At 34.6% G+C, this 19,707-nt stretch overlaps 1 protein-coding gene, 2 long non-coding RNA genes and 1 pseudogene across 3 annotated transcripts; all 4 read right to left on the reverse strand.

The window, feature by feature from the left end:
• Window positions 1-620: 620 nt before the first annotated feature.
• On the reverse strand, window positions 621-18,234 carry LOC120178517. The gene is made up of 3 exons (XR_005521520.1): window positions 18,222-18,234; window positions 13,303-13,308; window positions 621-694 (listed from the first exon to the last, which is right to left on the reverse strand). It is a non-coding gene; the product is annotated as an uncharacterized LOC120178517 (long non-coding RNA).
• LOC120178512 (S-adenosylmethionine decarboxylase proenzyme 4-like) lies at window positions 929-2,015 on the reverse strand. Its single transcript, XM_039184334.1, has one exon. It carries the CDS (start codon window positions 1,966-1,968, stop codon window positions 940-942), a length of 1,029 nt encoding a protein of 342 aa, XP_039040265.1. The 5' UTR covers window positions 1,969-2,015; the 3' UTR covers window positions 929-939.
• On the reverse strand, window positions 7,371-7,989 carry LOC120178516. The gene is made up of 2 exons (XR_005521519.1): window positions 7,734-7,989; window positions 7,371-7,545 (listed from the first exon to the last, which is right to left on the reverse strand). It is a non-coding gene; the product is annotated as an uncharacterized LOC120178516 (long non-coding RNA).
• LOC120178511 lies at window positions 8,102-11,621 on the reverse strand (annotated as a pseudogene).
• Window positions 18,235-19,707: the final 1,473 nt, after the last annotated feature.

Below are 19,707 nucleotides of genomic sequence, written 5' to 3' on the forward strand. Positions count from 1 at the left end.
TACTTGTAATTTAATCGACTCGTAAATTTTTTATATTAATATTTTTTGAATTATTTGTTATTAGTAAAAAAAAATTCGTAAAACACTCAAGTTCAGCAGTTGTATTAAATGATAATAAATGACAATTGAAGTGTTATAAATAAAAATAAATTTTATTAAATTTAAAGACCAATTTATAATAGTTTTACAAGTTTAATGATGTTTGCAACTGCATATAAATTTTGATGAATTTAAATTCTAAATATAAATTTTAAAATGGTCATTGCAAGAGGAGTAATACATTTGGATAAATTTAAGGACTATTTTATAATAATTTGACATATTTAATGATTGTTTTATATTCGAACAATAAATTATAATGACGAGTTTATAAGTGTTTTAAGAAATTAATTATTATTTTATAATATTTAAAAATTGGTGGATTTAAAAGATCGTTTCTAACATGGTTTAATGATATATGATGTACTCGAACTTTTCTATAATGTGGATCAAATATATTATCGATGTTCAATTTGATCGATTCGGTAAATCTATTTATTCTGATTTTTTTAAAAAGGATTAAATAAGTAAAAAAGTGAAATTTTCCATATAAAACCTTTAAAAAATATGAGATTTTTTTCCATATATTCCCACTACATATAAACTTCAAAAATATTTTAGGCGTGACAAATCTAAGTGGGGTGCATTATAATGGCTACACCCCACCATTTTGATATTGCCACGTGTCCCTCTTGAAATCCCACCACTCTTTTCTTCTATCTTTTTCTACTAAAGGTTCCTCACATTCATCAACTTTTTCAACCAATCAAATTCAACCACGTCATCATATTAGTTTTCCCCGCCAATTAAAAAATTTTACTCTCTAAACTAAAACCCTTTCACCACCTTCTCTTTTTATATACCTTTCTCGTTCGTGTTGGTGTTGTTGTTTTTCCGATGTTATTTCCGGCGATTTGTCGAGGTGAACGTTTGGAAAACAACGATACCGGCAGCGGGGAACTCATCCATTGCGAAAGTCCGGCATTTGAGACCCAACGGTTCCATAGCACGCGCCACCTTCGTCCAGACTTCACGGCTGTTACTCGTCGTGGAAATCGAAACCGTCGCCGGCTTGAAAACCTGAACAGATTTCTTTAAGGTCTCGACAATATCAACGTCGTCATCATAAATGGAGCCGACGCACTCGAAGCTAGCGTAACTGTAACCGTCTTCAGGCGTAACGTGAATCGTCGAGTAACGATCGCCGTCGACTCCGTTCATTGAGTAACCGCAAGGATCGAACGCGAAATCACAAATGAAAGCATCAGGGTTTATGTCGTCGATCCCCGTCAACTCCGTCATCTCTTTTCCCGCCAAATCCCCTGTTTTGCAATCAACGGTCTTTTTGAAGAATTTGCGCGCCAGATGGCGGTCGAGCTCCGTCATGCAAACTTCGAACGTGACGTCGGAATTAAGGTTCCGACGGAGATGGTGATTCTGGTCTGCGGCGGTGAAGACATGCCACGAATACGAAGGGTTCTTCGACGGCATAACGGTGGCTTTCCTGTAAACAAGATTGTTCGGGAGATTTTCCTCGATGTAAATGACTTCTTCTTTGAAATTGGTATGGGGAAAAGGCTGTGATTTGGGGAAAATGAAGCTTCCTCTGGTGTAACGACACTCGCATAATGTGAGGTTAAGCTTGCCGGCGAAGTGAATCAATGGACGAACCGATTTGAGAAGCTGAGTCGTCCCACAGGTTTTGATGATGATCTTCGTCGGATAAACGAACAAACTCGATTCCGAGAGGACATAAGCATCGAAGAAATGGTTGCCGACGGCGGAGACGACAGTGCAGTGGACGGCATGGAGGACTTGTTCAAGTGATTCAAAATCAATTAGCCTAAGACCCATGTTTTCCAACGGATCATCACCGAAGAAATGAAGCTCTAAACGCTTCTCAAACCCTTCAAACCCTGAAACCGCCATTGTTGAAACCTCGAAACAGAACACAAGAAAACAAAAAATACCCAGAAACAGGAAGGTGAAAACAGGGACAAAGATGGTGGAAATCGAGTGATTGGAGAACTACAGGGTGAGAGAGAAGCAGGGGAGATATGGGGTTTTATAGGTGAGAGTTTGTGTGTATGTGTGAGAGAGAGAAAGAGTGGGGGGAGTGAAAGGGGCATGCGGGTTGAGGCAACCGAGAATCATAATTGCAGGCATAATGAAGGTGACGAAGATGATGATATTTGTTTGTTTTGTACATTTCTTGTTTCTGTTTTGGGGTTTCGATTTGATTTTGTGCAACAAATCTTTGTTTTCATGGAATTAGGAGGATATAGTGTTGTACAAAGGAACGGGAATTATGCCCACGCGCATGCATTTCAGGTTTTTGTCTTCCACGTCTATTTTTCATAATTCATATATTTTTTCTTAGATAAATATAAATATAATCGATTACGGTAAAAAAAAAATTATACGATTTGAATATAAGATCAGATAACTTAGATAAATGATACTAATATATATAATTGATTACAGTAAAAAATAATTTATATAATTGAAAAATAAAATAAAATAAAATAAATATAATTCAGTTTAAGAGTTCAAAATAAAATATCACATCATCAATATTTATAAGGTGAAATTATTAATTATGCACAAAAGAAAATACATAAAGGAATCAGGCGTGGCTACTAAATAATTAGAATATCCTTGAAATTAGGGGGAACCCCCCAATACACAAACAATGCCACATCATTTTTGGGGAGGGCAAAATTTCTGTACACAAATTTTGATTTAATAAAATTGTTTATTTTACCAAACTAGTCAAAAGAGTCATTAAAATTTATCGATAGGTTATAAAATGGTCATCAAATTTATCAAAACTTATCAATATGTTATAATATACAATGACCATTTTGTAACAATTCACTAAGTTTAATAATTTTTTATAACTTTCAAAATTTTAGTGGTCAAAAAGATTATTTTAACAACCGAAGAATATTTTTAATTCAAGTTGACTAAAAGTTCGTCTCGACCTGCTTATTGTCATCCTTATATGCAAGTTTTTCATTAAGTTTAAAATCAAGTCGGGCCCAACTTTATTTAAGAAAGAAGCTTGCTCGATATTATTTTATACTCATCCACGAGACTCAAACGTATAATCTTATTTAAAGAATTCCAATCTTTTTAATACTTGATTCGACGAGTATTAATCACAACATTATTTCTAATAATGTTCGGTTCAGATCGGATCATGTTATTTTTCCAATAAAAAAAATAGTGAAAGTTTAATGTTACTTTAGAGGAGATGATCATGGTGTTTATTTTTGTAGTGTTAATGGAAACTTGATGTAATTAATTAGTCTTGGCTTAGCTTTTGGAAGTAGTTTCGTAATTGACTTGAACACTTTACACCAAAAGACTACAATAATAATCCCACATTATAAGCCTCCAATGAACCTTCCCCATACAAGTATACAACGGAGTTACATGAACAAATAAATGGTAATATACAAATGAAATATCATAATCAGATGCTGCAAAGGTTTATTACGAGATTATCTTTTCAACTCAGTTTGGTTTGTTCATAACGTCATAATTCGAATCTCTGACATAATTTAAGAGATTTAACGTTCATCTCATTAGATCAATTAATTGTTGATAAGAACTAAATACATATATGTCAAAGTTGAAACATAGTTCAACATTTTAATTTAACTGATTACATTTATATCCATATTTTACTTTGTTTCGATTCAATCCTTCAAGATATGGTTAACCCTAACCATGAATGAGTTTTATTTGATTCAATGTTATAAGAATTGAATCAACGATCGAATTAATCAAATTTTCAATTTTTTGTATCCGATTAAATTATCAATTTTTAATTCGACCGATTGATCTGATATGTAATGAAATACAAAGGGGTATAAGACAAGAAAGGGAGGAGAAAGTGTGGAGACGCAATGATGGGTAACGGTGAGTTTACAATCAAGAAAATGCGGAGAGTATGGGCGGCTGGCATCCCCATAGGCCCCATTGTGACCACATTCCCACATCTTCAATTGCACGCGCACCCACCAAACTCAATACACTACCTCTAACCCTAATTCGAATTTATCTAAATAAATTTATTTAAAGATCAAGTTTGAATTAAATTTTTTTATTTTATTTTAAAAAAATTATCAAAAAATAGTATGTCGACGAGTTAGTAGGTCCCACTATCTAACCTTTTTAGCCTCTCCCACCTTTTGCCCCAAACCCCAATATCATGTAAGCCGAAGCTAAGCCCCAATGGTTGGTCCCATTACACGTGTTCAATATGTCCCCCGACACCACCGTGGCCTGGTCCCATCGTAAATTACCATCATCTAAGATGTACCCTAACATCTTGGCAAACCTTGGGTCCTACTTTGATGTGTGTGTTTTTTTCCTTAGACAAATGGTCCAACACAAGGTTCTTTTAAGACTTTTTTTAGGAGTTGCCTTTAGCCGCCACATATGCTTTGCAAGCTCACCATTAGCCACGCACATGAACCATACTGGTGCACAAAATGCAAAAATGCAGCCCAACAATTAGTGGGTACTTCTTGAAAAATCGAAAAAAGTTCGGTTATAGAATGATACAAATAAAAAATTATGTGAAGTTTATACTTTTAGATTTATTCGATTCTTATCTATCTTTAGTTATCATATATAATCTCTATAAGCACCATTTACTATCTTATCTATCTTTAGTCATCGTGTATGGTCTTCGTGTGAACCACTTACCAGGCACAAATGCAAGCATGCAACCCAAAAAACAATGGGTAGTTGTTCTTTCTTCTTTCAAGGCATTAATGAACATGCTTGAATTTATCTGATTGTCAACATATATAATTTTCGTGCATATTAATTGTCACATACATGAAAATCGATGTGCTTAGAGATATAGAACCTAAAATTTAACGGATGATCGTATGTTTCCTTTATTGATCACTAATAAAAGAGAATTATAAACATAGCGGATATCGATCCGTTCGAATCTATCCAATTGTCACACCAAACTTTAGCCACCAATGTGTCTGCGCACACCATTTGCCACACATGGACCAAGTAGTGTGCCGATCCAAGTATGGAAAGCTAAAGCACTAGTGAATAAGACTTTACTTGCTGGTGCTACTGTACCATGCGCACAAAAATGTTGGTAAAATTGTACAAAAAGGCCCACCACTTGTCACTATTGATAAGTTAGTGCCCCAAAAGTGCTTTGATTATAGCTTATGGGGATATTTCATTTTCATTGGGGTATATATCACAACTTGTCAACCAATGCTTTGTGGGAGGGAAATATTGGCTTCAATATCCATTTTAGTCCCCTAACTATAATCGTTTTTCCAATTTGGTATTTGAACTTTTTTGTTTCACTTTAATGCTTGGGTTATAATTTTGATTACATTTATAAAAAAAATTATCAGTTTTATATTTAAATACTTAATAAGTCCTTATATTTTTACACTTAGATTATTTAAACCATGTTAATATAATCACAATTCTATTCATAACTTTTCTATAAGGTGAGACTGAAGCTTCGAACGCCTCGCTAGCTTTCGGGGTTATGTTTGGTTAAGATATGGATACAACAACGAGATTGGATGTGAAAATCTTGTTGGGAAAATGGTCCCAAAAGATATCATACCTCGTAGATGCTAAAGATTTTTGAGGCAAACAAGACATGTTAGAAGAAGCTTTTGTTTCGGTTTGTGGGCACCAGCAAGCATAACATAATCATAATAATATTGTTGAAAAGTTGGTCCTTCAACCCCATGGAAGTATGAGTGACAGAATCCATGCCTCGAGCCCTAAACAACAAAGGAAAGGGGCATTCATTTCAATATTCCCAAGCCCTATACACGCCACATAATTCCTCGTGCTATTCTTGTTGCTTACCTTTGCTTTCATCTCTTGTACATGGAAAACAATCTTGGCTAAATTACTTTAGGTCACCCAACTGTTACTACTTTTTCTTTTATTTTGCCCATCAAACTTTCTTTCTTTTTATAAAATCATCACTAATGTTATTTTTTTTATTTTGATCATCCACCATTAAAAATTGACGACAACGTTAACAATGACAAATCCAAAAATTTAAGAATGAGGATCCAAAATTTTAATATTATTTTCTTAAAATAATAGATATGCATTTTTTTCTTAACACATTAAACTAAATTTAACCATGTTTCAAAAAAAAAAACGAAGATCACTTGACCAAAAACAAAGATCACTTGACCTCCTAGGATTTAGTGCAGCCACCCCTAGACGTAGATATAACTTTTTTTTTATCAAAATAGAAATTTTCACGTCATTTTTCTCTCCACGTCAATACTATCACGTGTCATTTTTTAATAAATTAATGTTCTTCATAGTATTTTTCTCTCCATACAATAACACACGTCATTATTTTTCACATATTATTATTAACTTTTAACGAAGGTTATATTAATAATAATCTTATATGAACAATTAACGATTAAACTAAAAAAATGATAATAATTTAGGGATGCAATAATCTTTTAGTTTCTACGCTGACGAAAAAGACAAGGAAAATGAGCAGAAGGAATATGCAGAATCTTTTGTTGTTGGTTAAAAGAAACAGTAAATAATTTGCTTCACCACGCAATAATCATTTCGATGATTCTGTCACGATCTCATCTTAAAATTGTCGTGCCTTTAAGATTTGATTTGATAAATGAATTTGATTTTATAATTTAATTTGATATTCTTAAATTTCTTATTTTGTTAATTGAATATACAAATTGAATATCAAGATTTAATATGGTATGTTAATTATTTTATCTAATTAAATATTTGAATTTATTTAGTTTTCCAAATAATTCGTTCAAGGTAAATTCTAAAATTAAATGGCTTAATTTACGCTTAATATATATGCTAATTACGTATTGAAAGTCTGAGACTCCACTTATCAGCTTTGCTCATAGTCCAAGTGTCAAGTAATGCTTGCCGGACCGCTAGTGCTAGTTCCAGTGTTTTTCCTATATCAAATGTCCTTCACTTTCAGCCTTTTGGTTCAGTCGAAAAGACTATTCATCGGTTGATAATTAGCCTTCCCTACAAATTTCAAACCCTCCTCCACTAACACTGGAATCTCCATTAATGGAGATTATAGGTTCACTCCATGTAAATCATACAACAGAAGGCTTGATACATGGAAAGTAACTTTAAAAAAAAGCCATTAAATAAGCAGACAAGGGAAAGAAAACCTTAAAAATTCACGTTTAGTTAGGTTGTTTGAGATGAGGCCAGCTTTGGTTACTGCACAGCTTTGATGTCATAATTAGATGTCTACACAGAGATAGGAAAGGACTGAACTGGCTCTTCTTTTCGTTCTAGAGCTTACCTTCCATTTCTCCACCAGGACCTTCTTTATGCTGGGGCAACTGGAAACAAGGGTAGCAACTACGGCAACTGTTATGTTCGGGCAGTACACCATGTGGCATGACTCGAGCATTTGGCAATTTTTGACGAGATGGGAAAGACCAATGTCAAATCGCCCAAATTCTGCCATTAAAAGGAATTGATAAGCGAGTTATGAATCTGAATAGCACGCAAAAGAAAATAACAATCAGTTTGAAGTTCGCCTGCGTTTCGGATAAGTATAGGAAGAAGCAGCAAAATTATAAGAGCAAAGAATCAAGCTGAAGAGAAGCTTATCTACGAAAAGAAAGAGGGAAAGAGAGAAGGCACACCTGGAGAACACTCGCATCCAGGTAAACGAGTTGAGGACATCCTCTTGCAATGGCTAAAAGATTAGATGTATTGCCGATATGCATACACCATATTTCCTAGTCATATATGCATACACCATATTTCAAACTAGGACTGTAAATAGACGAGATAAATCGCAAGCTATTCGAGTTCGACTTGGTCAACACTTGATTCGAATGAATCAACTTGAGCCTAAACTCGACTCGAGTTCTTAACGAGCAAAAACGAACTACTCGAAAAACTCGCAAACAACTCGAAAAATAATATATTAAAATTTTAATTTTTATATTGAATTATTAATAAAATTATCATTTATATGTTTTCTTTAAAAAAAATTACAGTATAAGATTTTCATGTACTTAAGGTTTAGGTTCGAGCTCGAGTTGGAACTTCAACCAAACAAAGTCTAAGAATGTTTGAGTTCAAACGTTTTTGAGCTCGAGTCGAGCTTTAATTTTTTATTTCAAGTTCGAGTCGAACTTGACAACTTTCAACTCGCATGCTTCCGAATCAAGTCGAGCTCAACTTTGAACTTTTGAGTCGAGTAGAGCTCAGCAATACTCAAGCTCGACTCGTCTCATTTATAGCCCCCTATTTCAGACCAAAACAACTCAAAAGTCAACTGACCACATGAAACAGGTGTGGACAAATAGCATTATCACACAAGGCTGGAAGGAAAGTACAATGAGACACGCCTATCACAAAATCGGAGACTAAGATCCGTGAGAGAGTGACAATTCTCACCAACAGCAAAGATTCCCTTGCTTCCAACCTATTGGCATGAAAGGCATACAAGTTAAGGATTTATATCACAGTATGGACATTGCGGAAACTAAAAAAATAAATGATTGCCAGCACCTAAAAGAAGCAAGTCTACAAATACGAAGACTCAAAAGATGAGGCATTTAGACATATGTGAAATTCTCACTTCAAATATTTTGAATCAAAACAACATTCTTTAAACAATAAACCACCCAACTGCCATTTTACAGAGGATCGAAAAGCTTCCTGCATGAGACAGTAGCGAGATACAGGGAGGAGAGCGGGAAGAGGAAGAACATTCTGTAAAATCTAGATTATATATTTTCTCATTCCATTCAACTGGAAAAGTCTTTTCCTGATGAAGTCCATACAAGTGGTTCAAGTATATACCAGGTTGAGGAATATTTCCATAAATATGTAAGACAGACAGATAGTGTGTGAGAGAGAGACCTCATAACATCTCCTAATATGAAGTTTCTTTAGATTTCGGCAGCCTTTTGCTATACTGCAAATGGCTTCATCGCCAAGGCTAGAGCAATCTACCAAGTTAAGAGCTTGCAAGTATTTACATCCCCTTCCAATTTCAGTAAGAGCAAAATTACCAATCCTTTGGCAGTATAATAAAGCCAACTCAGTCAGGCGCCTCCACAAAGTCAAGAACTTCAATTGATATAATTCAAAATTTTCAGAAAAAATAAAAAGAGTACAGTAAAAACCCAATCAGAGGGATCGTATATGAAACCTAGCTTCAGCTGATAGAAGATAAACATAAAGGCAAGGGAAAAAGTCAGTAGCAAGGGAAAGCAATAGTAGGTAAACATACGGGCCGGATTTCCCCACAGACTCCAGTCCAATGGTTCCAATATTCTGGCAGCCATTGACTTCAAGATGCGTAAGTTCAGCGCAGCCAGAAGCAATTGCCTCTAGACCCCTGTCACCCAGGAAATTGCAATCACTCAAAGTAAGGTTTTTTAGCTTCTTGCACCCTTTGCCAATAGAACAAAGACCCCTGAGACATGAATGAAGCCCATACTTCAATAGTCATGCCATCTATATGAAACATAGTAAAACAAAGACACTTGAATTACACAACAGAACCTTGAGAAAGATCCACTTTCATTCCTAAAATGAATTAGAGGGGGAAAACTAATTGGCCGAATAGCCTTCAACAATACAATTCAATTAGTGGTATTCAATCATATTGCATTAGAAATTAGGGAGATGTAACGAACTCGTCTGTAAACTGCTGGAAACTGTATAAGGCCAACATTTCCAATGACAAACAAGAAATCCCCACAGCCATCAAAGCCCTGCCTGTAACATTAATACATTGTAACTTCAATACTTTCAAAAGAGGACATCCTTGGGCAATAGCAATGATCCCCTTATTGCTGATAAGCTCAGAATCCAATGATAAGGTCTCAAGAGATTTGCCATGGGACCCCACAGCTTCCAGTGACTTGTCAGTTATTCTGCCACAGGCAGCCACACGGAGTGATTTCAATGATTTCCCACACTGGGTTGCCAACTCAACCAATCCTACATCGGTCAAGCTTTCACAGAAACGCAAATTTAGGTCCTCAAGTTGCTTGCAACACTGGCCAATAACAGCTAGACCTTGATCCCCAACATAACAACCCTAAAAGAAATAAGCAACTTAAGTTTGCCTGCTGAATTGAATTACTCACAGAAAATGACAGGTTTCATCATGTTGCTCCAGTTCTTTTTCTAGAATTACCCATGCCTGACATATATTCAACATATCCATGTTGAGTGCACAACTATTCAGATGCTCCCACTAAAGTCTAAGTAACATTAAAATTCATAGATATGGTGATGCATTTTAAGTATTATTGACTAGGCACCAGGGACAGACACTTAAGAGCACTGTATTTACATCAACAGGTAGTAGAACTAATTTGTTGAAAGAATAAGCCATAACCAATCAAATTGAGATACATAATAGAGTAAAATACCACCAAAGCCTCCCCTAGCATATGACGAATTACCTGCAAATCCAAGGATTTTAAGAATTTGCATTTCCGTGCAAGGGACATTATACCAGAACTTGTAATGTTAGAACACCAGATTAAGCTCAACTTTTCTAGCTTAGAAAACCCATCAGCAACCGTGGTCAAACTGGCATCTGTCAAACAGAATGATTCACAATCCTCTTCTTTTTCCGGACTTTTTTCGGCTGCATGGTGTAACTTGAAAGATGTAAGCACATTCTCAGCTCTGCGGCGTCTTTTACCCTGCACCTAGAACAATTTAAACAACCTCATTAACATTCCTAGCGCTTGGTCACTTTTACAGCATTTTCTATATTTAAAAAATCAAATAAACGATTTTCCTTTCACGTAAATAAATTTAATTATACAATTTAAACTACCACGTTAACATATCTAACATTAGTCTCATCTACTACATTTTTTTGGAAATTCAAATAAATGATTTTGCTTTTACATAAATCAATTTAATTATACTGTAATCAGCTCTGCCACGTCTTTCCCACTGGTGTTAGAACAATTTATACTATAATCAGCATTTTTTTAATTCAGTATCCTTTTATATAAATTAATTTAAGTATACTTCAATCAATTTTACAATCTCAACGAACAATTAGTGAGTACTTAAGATAGATCAATCTTAGCGTGCATAAAATCCTGAATTAATTCTAAAAAAATAAGCAAAATTCGACGAATCTGAGATTAGATTTACCGCGTTAAAAGGCAAAGTAATCGATAATCTCTCGTCGATATGAACGGCCTTAACATTGACGAATCGTTGAGCAAGGAACTTGATGAAAACGTCTGGGCTCCCGGAGGCGCCGATTCCGAGGTGGAGCGGCTAACCCGTTCGAGGCCAAGCCACCGTTTGCAGACGAGGGAACATGCGTCGTGGCTGGCTTTGGAATCTAGCAGCCGTAAGATCTCCAAGATCAGCTCGTCGGGAAGACATGTGTTGATCCAATCATGGCCACGCATCGAAGGAAAATCGAAATGAAATTATTTGTTTTTTTTTTTGAGAAAATTATTCTGTTATTGATGAGGAAACGAAGATAATTCAGAAGAGTAAATGGAATTTTTTAATTGGTTTTGTTTGTAAATATTGTGGGAAATCGGTGGAGGCGGTGGCGGGTAAGCTTATATAGGAAACTTGTCTTTTCCGATAATGCCCCGTTACTCTTTTATTGGTTTTATGCATGATTTGATCCTTGAGCTATAGTCTGTTTCTCACTTTAATATTTTTTTTTTGGATAATTAAAATTTTTATTACCCAAAATCAAACCTGTACAGCTCGAGTTACAAAAGAATCAGAGTTTTGAATACAGTGATCAACCTATAAAAAAAATGAAGATCACACTATATTCCAATTCTTAGAAAGAGTAACATTAACATTATCATTTCTATTGAATTTTCTATTACTTAAGTGCAGTACAATTATGTCTCTGATGGCATGGAACAATTCTTGAGCATTCTTAGATCGACATTGGAACATTCGCTCGTTTCTTTCATCCCACAACAAGTAGATAGTGGCATTAAAAGATAATTTCAAAATAAAAGTGAACATTGATTTTCCTTTCCAAGTAGTGGTAGCCCTTGCACAAAAAGCTTCCCATGAACAAAGGTAAAAACGAAGCCCTGAAAGAGAAAAAACAAATTTCCAGATGAAAATAACCATAGGACATAGAAGGAATAAATGGTCCCTTGTTTCCAGAAGTTCATCACAAAAAACACATTTGTAGTCAATGATTAGTCCTATACGGTGAAGTTTTTCCCTTGTAGGAAGCCTATCAAGCAAAACCATTCAAGAGATTAAACTATGGTTAGGTATATGCATTGGAAACCAGACTAATTTCTGCTAGGGGACAATAACTCTCTTTACACTAATAGCTTCCCAAACTGCTATCATTGTCGTAGCTCCAACATCCAGAACTGGACGAGCTTCTTGTTTCAGTTTTAGGAGTTTCCTTAAGCTCCGACTTTGTGATGATTGGATGTCAACATTCCAAAAATCTTTGTCCTTAAAAATATAGCATTTGATCCATGCTACCCAAAGAGAACCCTCACATGCAAGAATTTTTTTTAATGAGAATGAGCATACAAGCTTTGTTTCATGTCTTCAAATCTTTGATTCCAAGGCCTCCATCTGATTTGAGGAAACAAATATTGTTCCAGCTAATACGAGCTCCAGAAGCTTTTTGGTCAACTCCTTTCCAGAAAAACCTTGAACATAATTGCTCAATTTTTTTAAGCACTGACTGAGGCAGGAAAATTTGTATACACTAGAAGTTGGTAAGGCTTGATAAAACAATTTTTATAAGTTCCATTCTCCCTGCATAGCTAAGGAATCTAGAAGACCATTGATATAGCTTAGCTTTAATTTTATCAATGAGAGTAGAGCAGTCCTTCTCTGAATTTTCCTGGTGACTAGGGGATGCCCAAATATCTAACAGGCATATTGTTATTTTTAAAGCCACTAAGCAGATTGATTTCTTCCAGCTTTGGGACAAACATACCAGCAAATAGCTCATATTTGGAAGCATTGAGTTTAAGGCCAGACATTTTATAAAACATATCAAGAACACTATTAACACCAATAACAGATTTAATGTTCCCTTTGCAGAAAATAAGAATGTCATCAGCAAATGAGAGATGAGTGAGACCCATTTTTTTCATTTAGGGTGATACCCAAAGATTCCTCTAGTGGCAGCTAAGTTTAGAAGCTTGGAGAGGACATTCATAGAAAGCACGAATAACAAAGGAGAAAGTGGGTCTCATTGACTAATTCCTTTACCTCCCCTATAGAATCCAACTAAAGTCTCATTAAAATAAACAAAGTAACTAGCAGTTGAGTAGCAAATTTCAATCCAAGTGATGAAGATTTTAGGCAGTCCAATGGCTTTAAGAACAGAAGAAATAAAGTCCCAATTAAGGGTATCAAAGGCTTTATGAAGATCAATTTTCAATGAGCATCTAGGGGAAATGCTCTTTCTACCATAACCTCTAACCAATTCTTGAGCATGTAGAGTATTATCAATAATACTTCTACCTTTAATGAAACAGTTTAGTTGAGAGTAACCAAATCAGGAAGAACATGATTTAATCTACTGACCAGAATTTTAGTGATTGCTTTATACACAACTGAGCAGCAGGAAATAGGTATATAGTCTTTCACTTTGCATGGATTAAGAATCTTAGGCATAAGAGCAATATAAGTAACATTAAAAGTTGAAGAATGAACAGATCTTGAAAGAAAAATTTAATGGCAACAATGATATCATGTCTAATGATGGACCAGAAGAGTTTAAAGAAAAATGATGTATAGCCATCTGGGCCAGGGGATTTGTCGTTACCTTGACTAAAGAAAGCTTTCTTGATATCATCCTCAGAGATAGCTTTAACAAGATCATTGGAGTTATCCTCAGTCAGAGTATAGTTCAGTAAGTCTTTCAACAGATCAGGGACATTGCTTATCACTTTAGTATCAGCAGAACCAACTAAATTGTATAAGTAATTCGAGACCTCAACTGACATAGAATCAAATATTTCCAATATGTTGCCTTGATCATCAATCAAAATACGTATGGTGTCTCTCTTATGTTTAAGAACCACAGTTGAGTGGAAAAATTTAGTGCACTTATCTCCCTACTTAAGCCATTGGATCTTAGCCTTTTGCCTTAAGAACAAATTCTCAGCATCTTCAAGCTGCTTTAGCTCAGTTTGCAGTTGGATTTCCTTATCAAAATTGTCCTCTCCACTTAAAGTTTTAATTTGTTGATGTTCAAGTTCAAATTTCTTCTATAAGACTGTGTTTCTTAAATCAATATAGTTGGAACGGTTGAACTCTTTAAGATTAACTTTTAAACGTTTCAATTTCGAAAAAAGAATTTGCATTGGATTACCAGTTGTTGGGCTGCTCCAAGACTGCTGAACAGTTCTCATGAAATCAGGATGATTCGACCAGAAATTAAAGAACTTAAAAGGCTTTGGCCTATTAGCTTGAATTTCTTTAGAAAGCCAAACCAAAGCTAAGAAATTGTCAGAGATGCCAGGAGCTAGGAATTCAACATGAAAAGTCAATAAAGAGTTAACCCAAAAAGAGTTGGCTAAAACTGTATCAAGTTTCCTAGCAAGGAATGAGTTTTGCTGTTTATTACTCCAAGTAAAAGATGGACCATAGGAAGAGTGATCTATTAAATCAAGATCAAATAACACTTCTTGAAAGTCTCTCATGTTAGAAGTGATAATAGGACCTAGGAGATCATAATCAGAACTCTCGAAAGGATTTAAGGTGATGTTGAAGTCACCACCAATGATCCAAGGAGTATGGCCTATCATGACATTCAATTCTCTTAATTGTTGTCACAATTGTCTTTTCACTACACCATCATTACTACCATACACTGCCGATATAACAAAGAAGTTGCCAATGTGCATTCCCTTAATAGACAAGCATTGATTAGAGGATTGAATAATAGAGAAGTCAATTCCGGATTTCCAAATAATCCATATTCTCCCATTATCAGCATACTCATAATTAGTATTATATTTTCACCCATTGAATTGTCTGTAACACCTCTAACCCGAATATGAGTCTGAGGTGTCACATTGACTTTTCAAACTTTGATACTTAACGAAAAAACAGGGAAATTTTAAACTTTCATTAAAATAAAATACGTTAATTTACATAAAAGAGACTACAAAATAGAAAATCGATCAGAGCATTCGTAATTCACAACTTATTACATGCCAACATTGTATACACAACCAAAATACCTACTTTGTCAATTACTCCTAATCTAATCTTTTAGTAATGATGTTGTTGTTGCCACTTCTATTAATGCTCTTCTTGTTTCTTGGTACCTACGTGTAAGTCACTTACACGCTAAGTCATAGACTTAGTGAGACAATAAATGAACATGTAACAATAGATTCATGAATATGCATTCTTACCATTTGATCATGACATTTCAATATGCATGTATATATATTCCACTATAACATATATAATCATGTCATGCATATATGAAACTTATCTTCTTGTATCACTTTCACTTTAATTTATCTTTCAATTGTCTATGTACATTATTGAGAACAGAGGTACGTGAGTACATTGAGGTTGTGCACTAATGTTGTCACCGCAGCTTGATAAATTCCCACTAGGGGCAGTAAATATTTGTCCCGAATGATTACTACGTCCCGAAGGACCACTGGATACGTCTTGAAGGACCACTAGATATGTCCCGAATGACTACTATAAGCCCTTGACTCTTGGCATGCCAACTATACCTACAGCTCTCATATCATATAGCATGGGCTTAAATATGAATATATTTCTCATTTCATATCTCTTTCATCATTTTTCATATAAACACATATAATCATTTCCATTATTCCACATACCTGGATTGTTTATCTTGTAATATCATTCGCTCACATAATATCATTTTAAAGCATAATAAATTATACATGATATCACTATAACAATAATATATGTATGCATGTACATGAGTATAAAATCTGAATGCAACTATCAGAGATAGACTTATCACAAGTCTTATCTCTATACACTTTAACTATAAAATGCACTCACCTTAGCCTTACTTGTTTTGCCTCGATCCTAATCCTTCGTTTGTTCCGGAACGAAATTACGTTCTATATCTAGAATGGTAATACATTTATATATATCAATAATCCAATTGGCTGTCCCTTGTTCCCATATGTAATGGGGTAAGGGGGAGGTAAGATAGTAGGCTGCCCCCAACACTAGATTGAGAGCAGTTTCCGTAGAATACCTCCAAATTATGAAATGCCATCCATGGGACTCGATCCCACGACCTCAAAATAAGAACCTTATACTCTACCAACTGAGCTGGATGGTCATCTCATATCAATAATCCAATTGTATACTTTAATCTTCCAATTTTTACACTAAAGAAAATACCAATTTCATTTCTTGTATAAAGTAGGTATCGATACATCCCTAACTGAGATATAGATACCCTGCCTATGGTATAGATACCCTGCCTACATTCTGGAAATTTGCATCTTCAGGGGGTTATCGACACCCCTATATGGTATCGATACCATACTGACATTATGTAATTTTTCGTTCAAGAGGAGGTATCGATACCCTTTCATATGGTATCGATACCCTATGACCAAAAATTATATTTTGAGCACGAAAATCACCTTATTTCTGCTCAAACACTTTCTATTTCACTTCTTTACATATACTTAACTCATCTACTCATACTTGAACTCGTTAATACTCATTCAATACATCATTAACTTCAAAATCCACTTCTCTTTGTAGAATTCAAAAATCATACTCAAATTTCAATATGTTCTAAATCAAATTCTAATACTTCATATTCTTTAATTAGGTTGATGACAAGTCAAATTTAACTTCAAATTCAACTTATCAACACTTTTCCATAATTTCATATAAAAACACATTTTCTTTAATGTCTTATAACTTCTTCATCTTTTGATTATAAGACAACTTAAGCTTTCCTTAAGCTTAGTTATCATCTAATGATCAAAACTCAACCTTTAATTCAACAAATAAACAACAAAATAGAAAACTCACCTTTGCTCTAGCTTGGTTCATGATGGAGAGAAAGGAGAAGGATGAAGAGAACTCTGGAAACTTTGTTTCCTCTCCTCCTCATTTCTCACGTGTATATATCTCATCCTTATCATATTTTAATTTATTTATTGGTTAAATGACCATTTTGCCCTTTAATACACTTAATAATTACTAACAATCCTTCCAGATAAATCATTGAACTATTCAATCATCCTACTTTAATCACCAAATTCTGAAGTTTTACAATTTAGTCACTAACTCGTATTTTGGGATGTTACATTGTCTGTCAATAATACTTCTAGATTTGTCAACTTTAACCCTTGTTTCTAACAAACAAAGAAAATCAATTTTGTTCTGAATGGCTCTTTTGAGAACTTTATTCTGTTTTTGAGGACAATTTAGTCCTCGAACGTTCCAAAATCCAACTATCATTGGGGAGGGAGTTCAGTAAAAACCCATTTACTAATAGCTACACTGTTCTTTAGCAGCTGTAATCTTTCTTTCTTTTTTTGTTTTCAGTTCATTAATTACAACAGTTACACCTAAAGAAGATTTTGAAGCTTCCTCTGTTGATTTTCAAGAGAAGTGATAATTTCATCAGCCCTACTAAGAATCTCGAATCTATTAGTTGAACCAGATAAAACAGTTTTGGATTTAACTTTAGCTGGTCTATCCCTGCCCCTTTTGAGTAACTCCTGAGAGTTGTCATTTTTTTCAGTAGTAGGAGGAATTGAATGTTCAAAACCTGTTAACACTGGCATAACAAGCTCATTAGGGTCTGTTTCAGTCTCCTTACTAACAGTTTCTTTATCACCACTAATTATACTATTTTTTATTGAGTCTTGTGGTTTGGGGTACTGTTCTTGTAACATTTCTATGCCCCTACAATTTTCTCTGACTGTATAACGTTTGAAGAGTCTACTTTTTTTTCTTCCAAACTTGCGTTGTAGGAGGAGCGTGTTTAGCATTCTTATAACCCTTTTCAGAATGGCCGAAAGTTTTACAGACCCTATAGCGAGGAGGCAACCAAGGCACCTCAATTGCTACTGTAACTGAGTGTCCATCACTAAGAGCAACCTCAATAAATTCAGGGATATCATCAGAAACACCAATTTCAACATAAATTTTGGCATACTCGAGGTGGGTTTTAGCAGCAGTAATAAAATCCATACTAAGGGGATTTCCGAATGCACTCGCTATATAGCTAAGTCCAGTACAAGAGTATAGTTCGAGTGGTACATTGTACAGATGGACCCAAATAGGTAAACAAGAGAGATCAAAATTCAATATGTTCAAATTAGGTTCCCATTTACGCAGAATCAATGGTTTATTCAAGATATGCCAAGGTCCGTTTTCTAACACCCAATCTCTATCAGATTCAGTAGCAAACGAAAATATATAGAGGTTATTTCCAGCGATGTTAACCTGAATGTTGTTTCCAGCTAAAGCTTTCCTCCAAAGATTATCCACAATTCGTTGCATTGACGCGAATCTGGGAGCTGCTCCTAGAAATTGGCCCACGAGAGAAAGTTTCCACTCATAGATTCCATAATCGAGCACTTCAGGAGGAGGATGAACAAATTTTGCCCCATCACGAACCCTAGGAGGGAAAAATTCCAGAGTTTGACTCGCAGTACATCTGAAGAGCTTTATCCAGTTCAAAGGGTTTTCACTCATGATGAAAAGAACACTAACAGGAAGGGAAAAACGTTAAGGCACCGAAGAAAAAGAAGAAAAACACCGAAGGCACGACGGAGCCTCAGAAGCCGTTAGGCCAGCTAACGTGCGTCAAGAGAACTCTAAACGTGAGCCGAGAAAGAAAAAGATTGATTCGTATCTATTTTTTGTTTCCTCACTTTAATATTGATTTATATTTTTGTTTCATTTCAATATATTATTTTTATTAACATATGGTAAGTACAAGTAGTATATGTTCAAAAATAATTCTCAATTATTTGACATTAAACGCTAAGACTCTTGGCATTCATGGTACTCGAATCCAATACCTCAAAGAATAATAACAATTTATTTACCAAAGATATCACTTGATTTGTGTTTCATTTCAATACTTAAATTATCATTTTGTTGTATTACATCCAAAAACTATCAGTGTCGAAGAATATTGTATTTAGGGATAAATGACGATAGCGAAAAACTTTTTTTCTTTGACAAACTATATCAATAGTCATTAATCTTTTTTATTTTGATCATTAAATTATTTTTTTTATAGAAATATCACTAATATTACATTATTTTCTTATTTTGATCTCTTATAATCAAAATTTAACGATAATATTCATGTATATCTTTTTTATTTTTAAGTAATTCTGTGACACAAATCATTATTTTATTTTTAGGCGAAACTGGGTTTTGGATGAGTGGAACCCTTGATTTTAATTTGTCTTTAGTCTCCAATTAATCATGTTGTTATTGTTATTATTTTAATTTTGATGTTTCTTTAGCTATGTTTCTATGATTGAATTTCTGGGTTTCTCTTAATTTCTTCATCAAATTATTGTATTGTGTTAAATTTTCATAAGCTTTTTTTAGCATATTTGAAGTTGTTGAGCTTGAACGATCTTAGCTGTATTGTGA

The sequence above is a fragment of the Hibiscus syriacus genome, unplaced genomic scaffold (assembly GCF_006381635.1).
Source record: "Hibiscus syriacus cultivar Baekdansim isolate YM2019G1 unplaced genomic scaffold, ASM638163v2 tig00112352_pilon, whole genome shotgun sequence".
NCBI classification, from domain to species: domain Eukaryota; kingdom Viridiplantae; phylum Streptophyta; class Magnoliopsida; order Malvales; family Malvaceae; genus Hibiscus; species Hibiscus syriacus.

Coding starts and splice junctions, on each gene's coding strand:
- LOC120178512 (XM_039184334.1), bottom strand. CDS start 1,968: ATGGCGGTTTCAGGGTTTGAAGGGTTTGAGAAGCGTTTAGAGCTTCAT.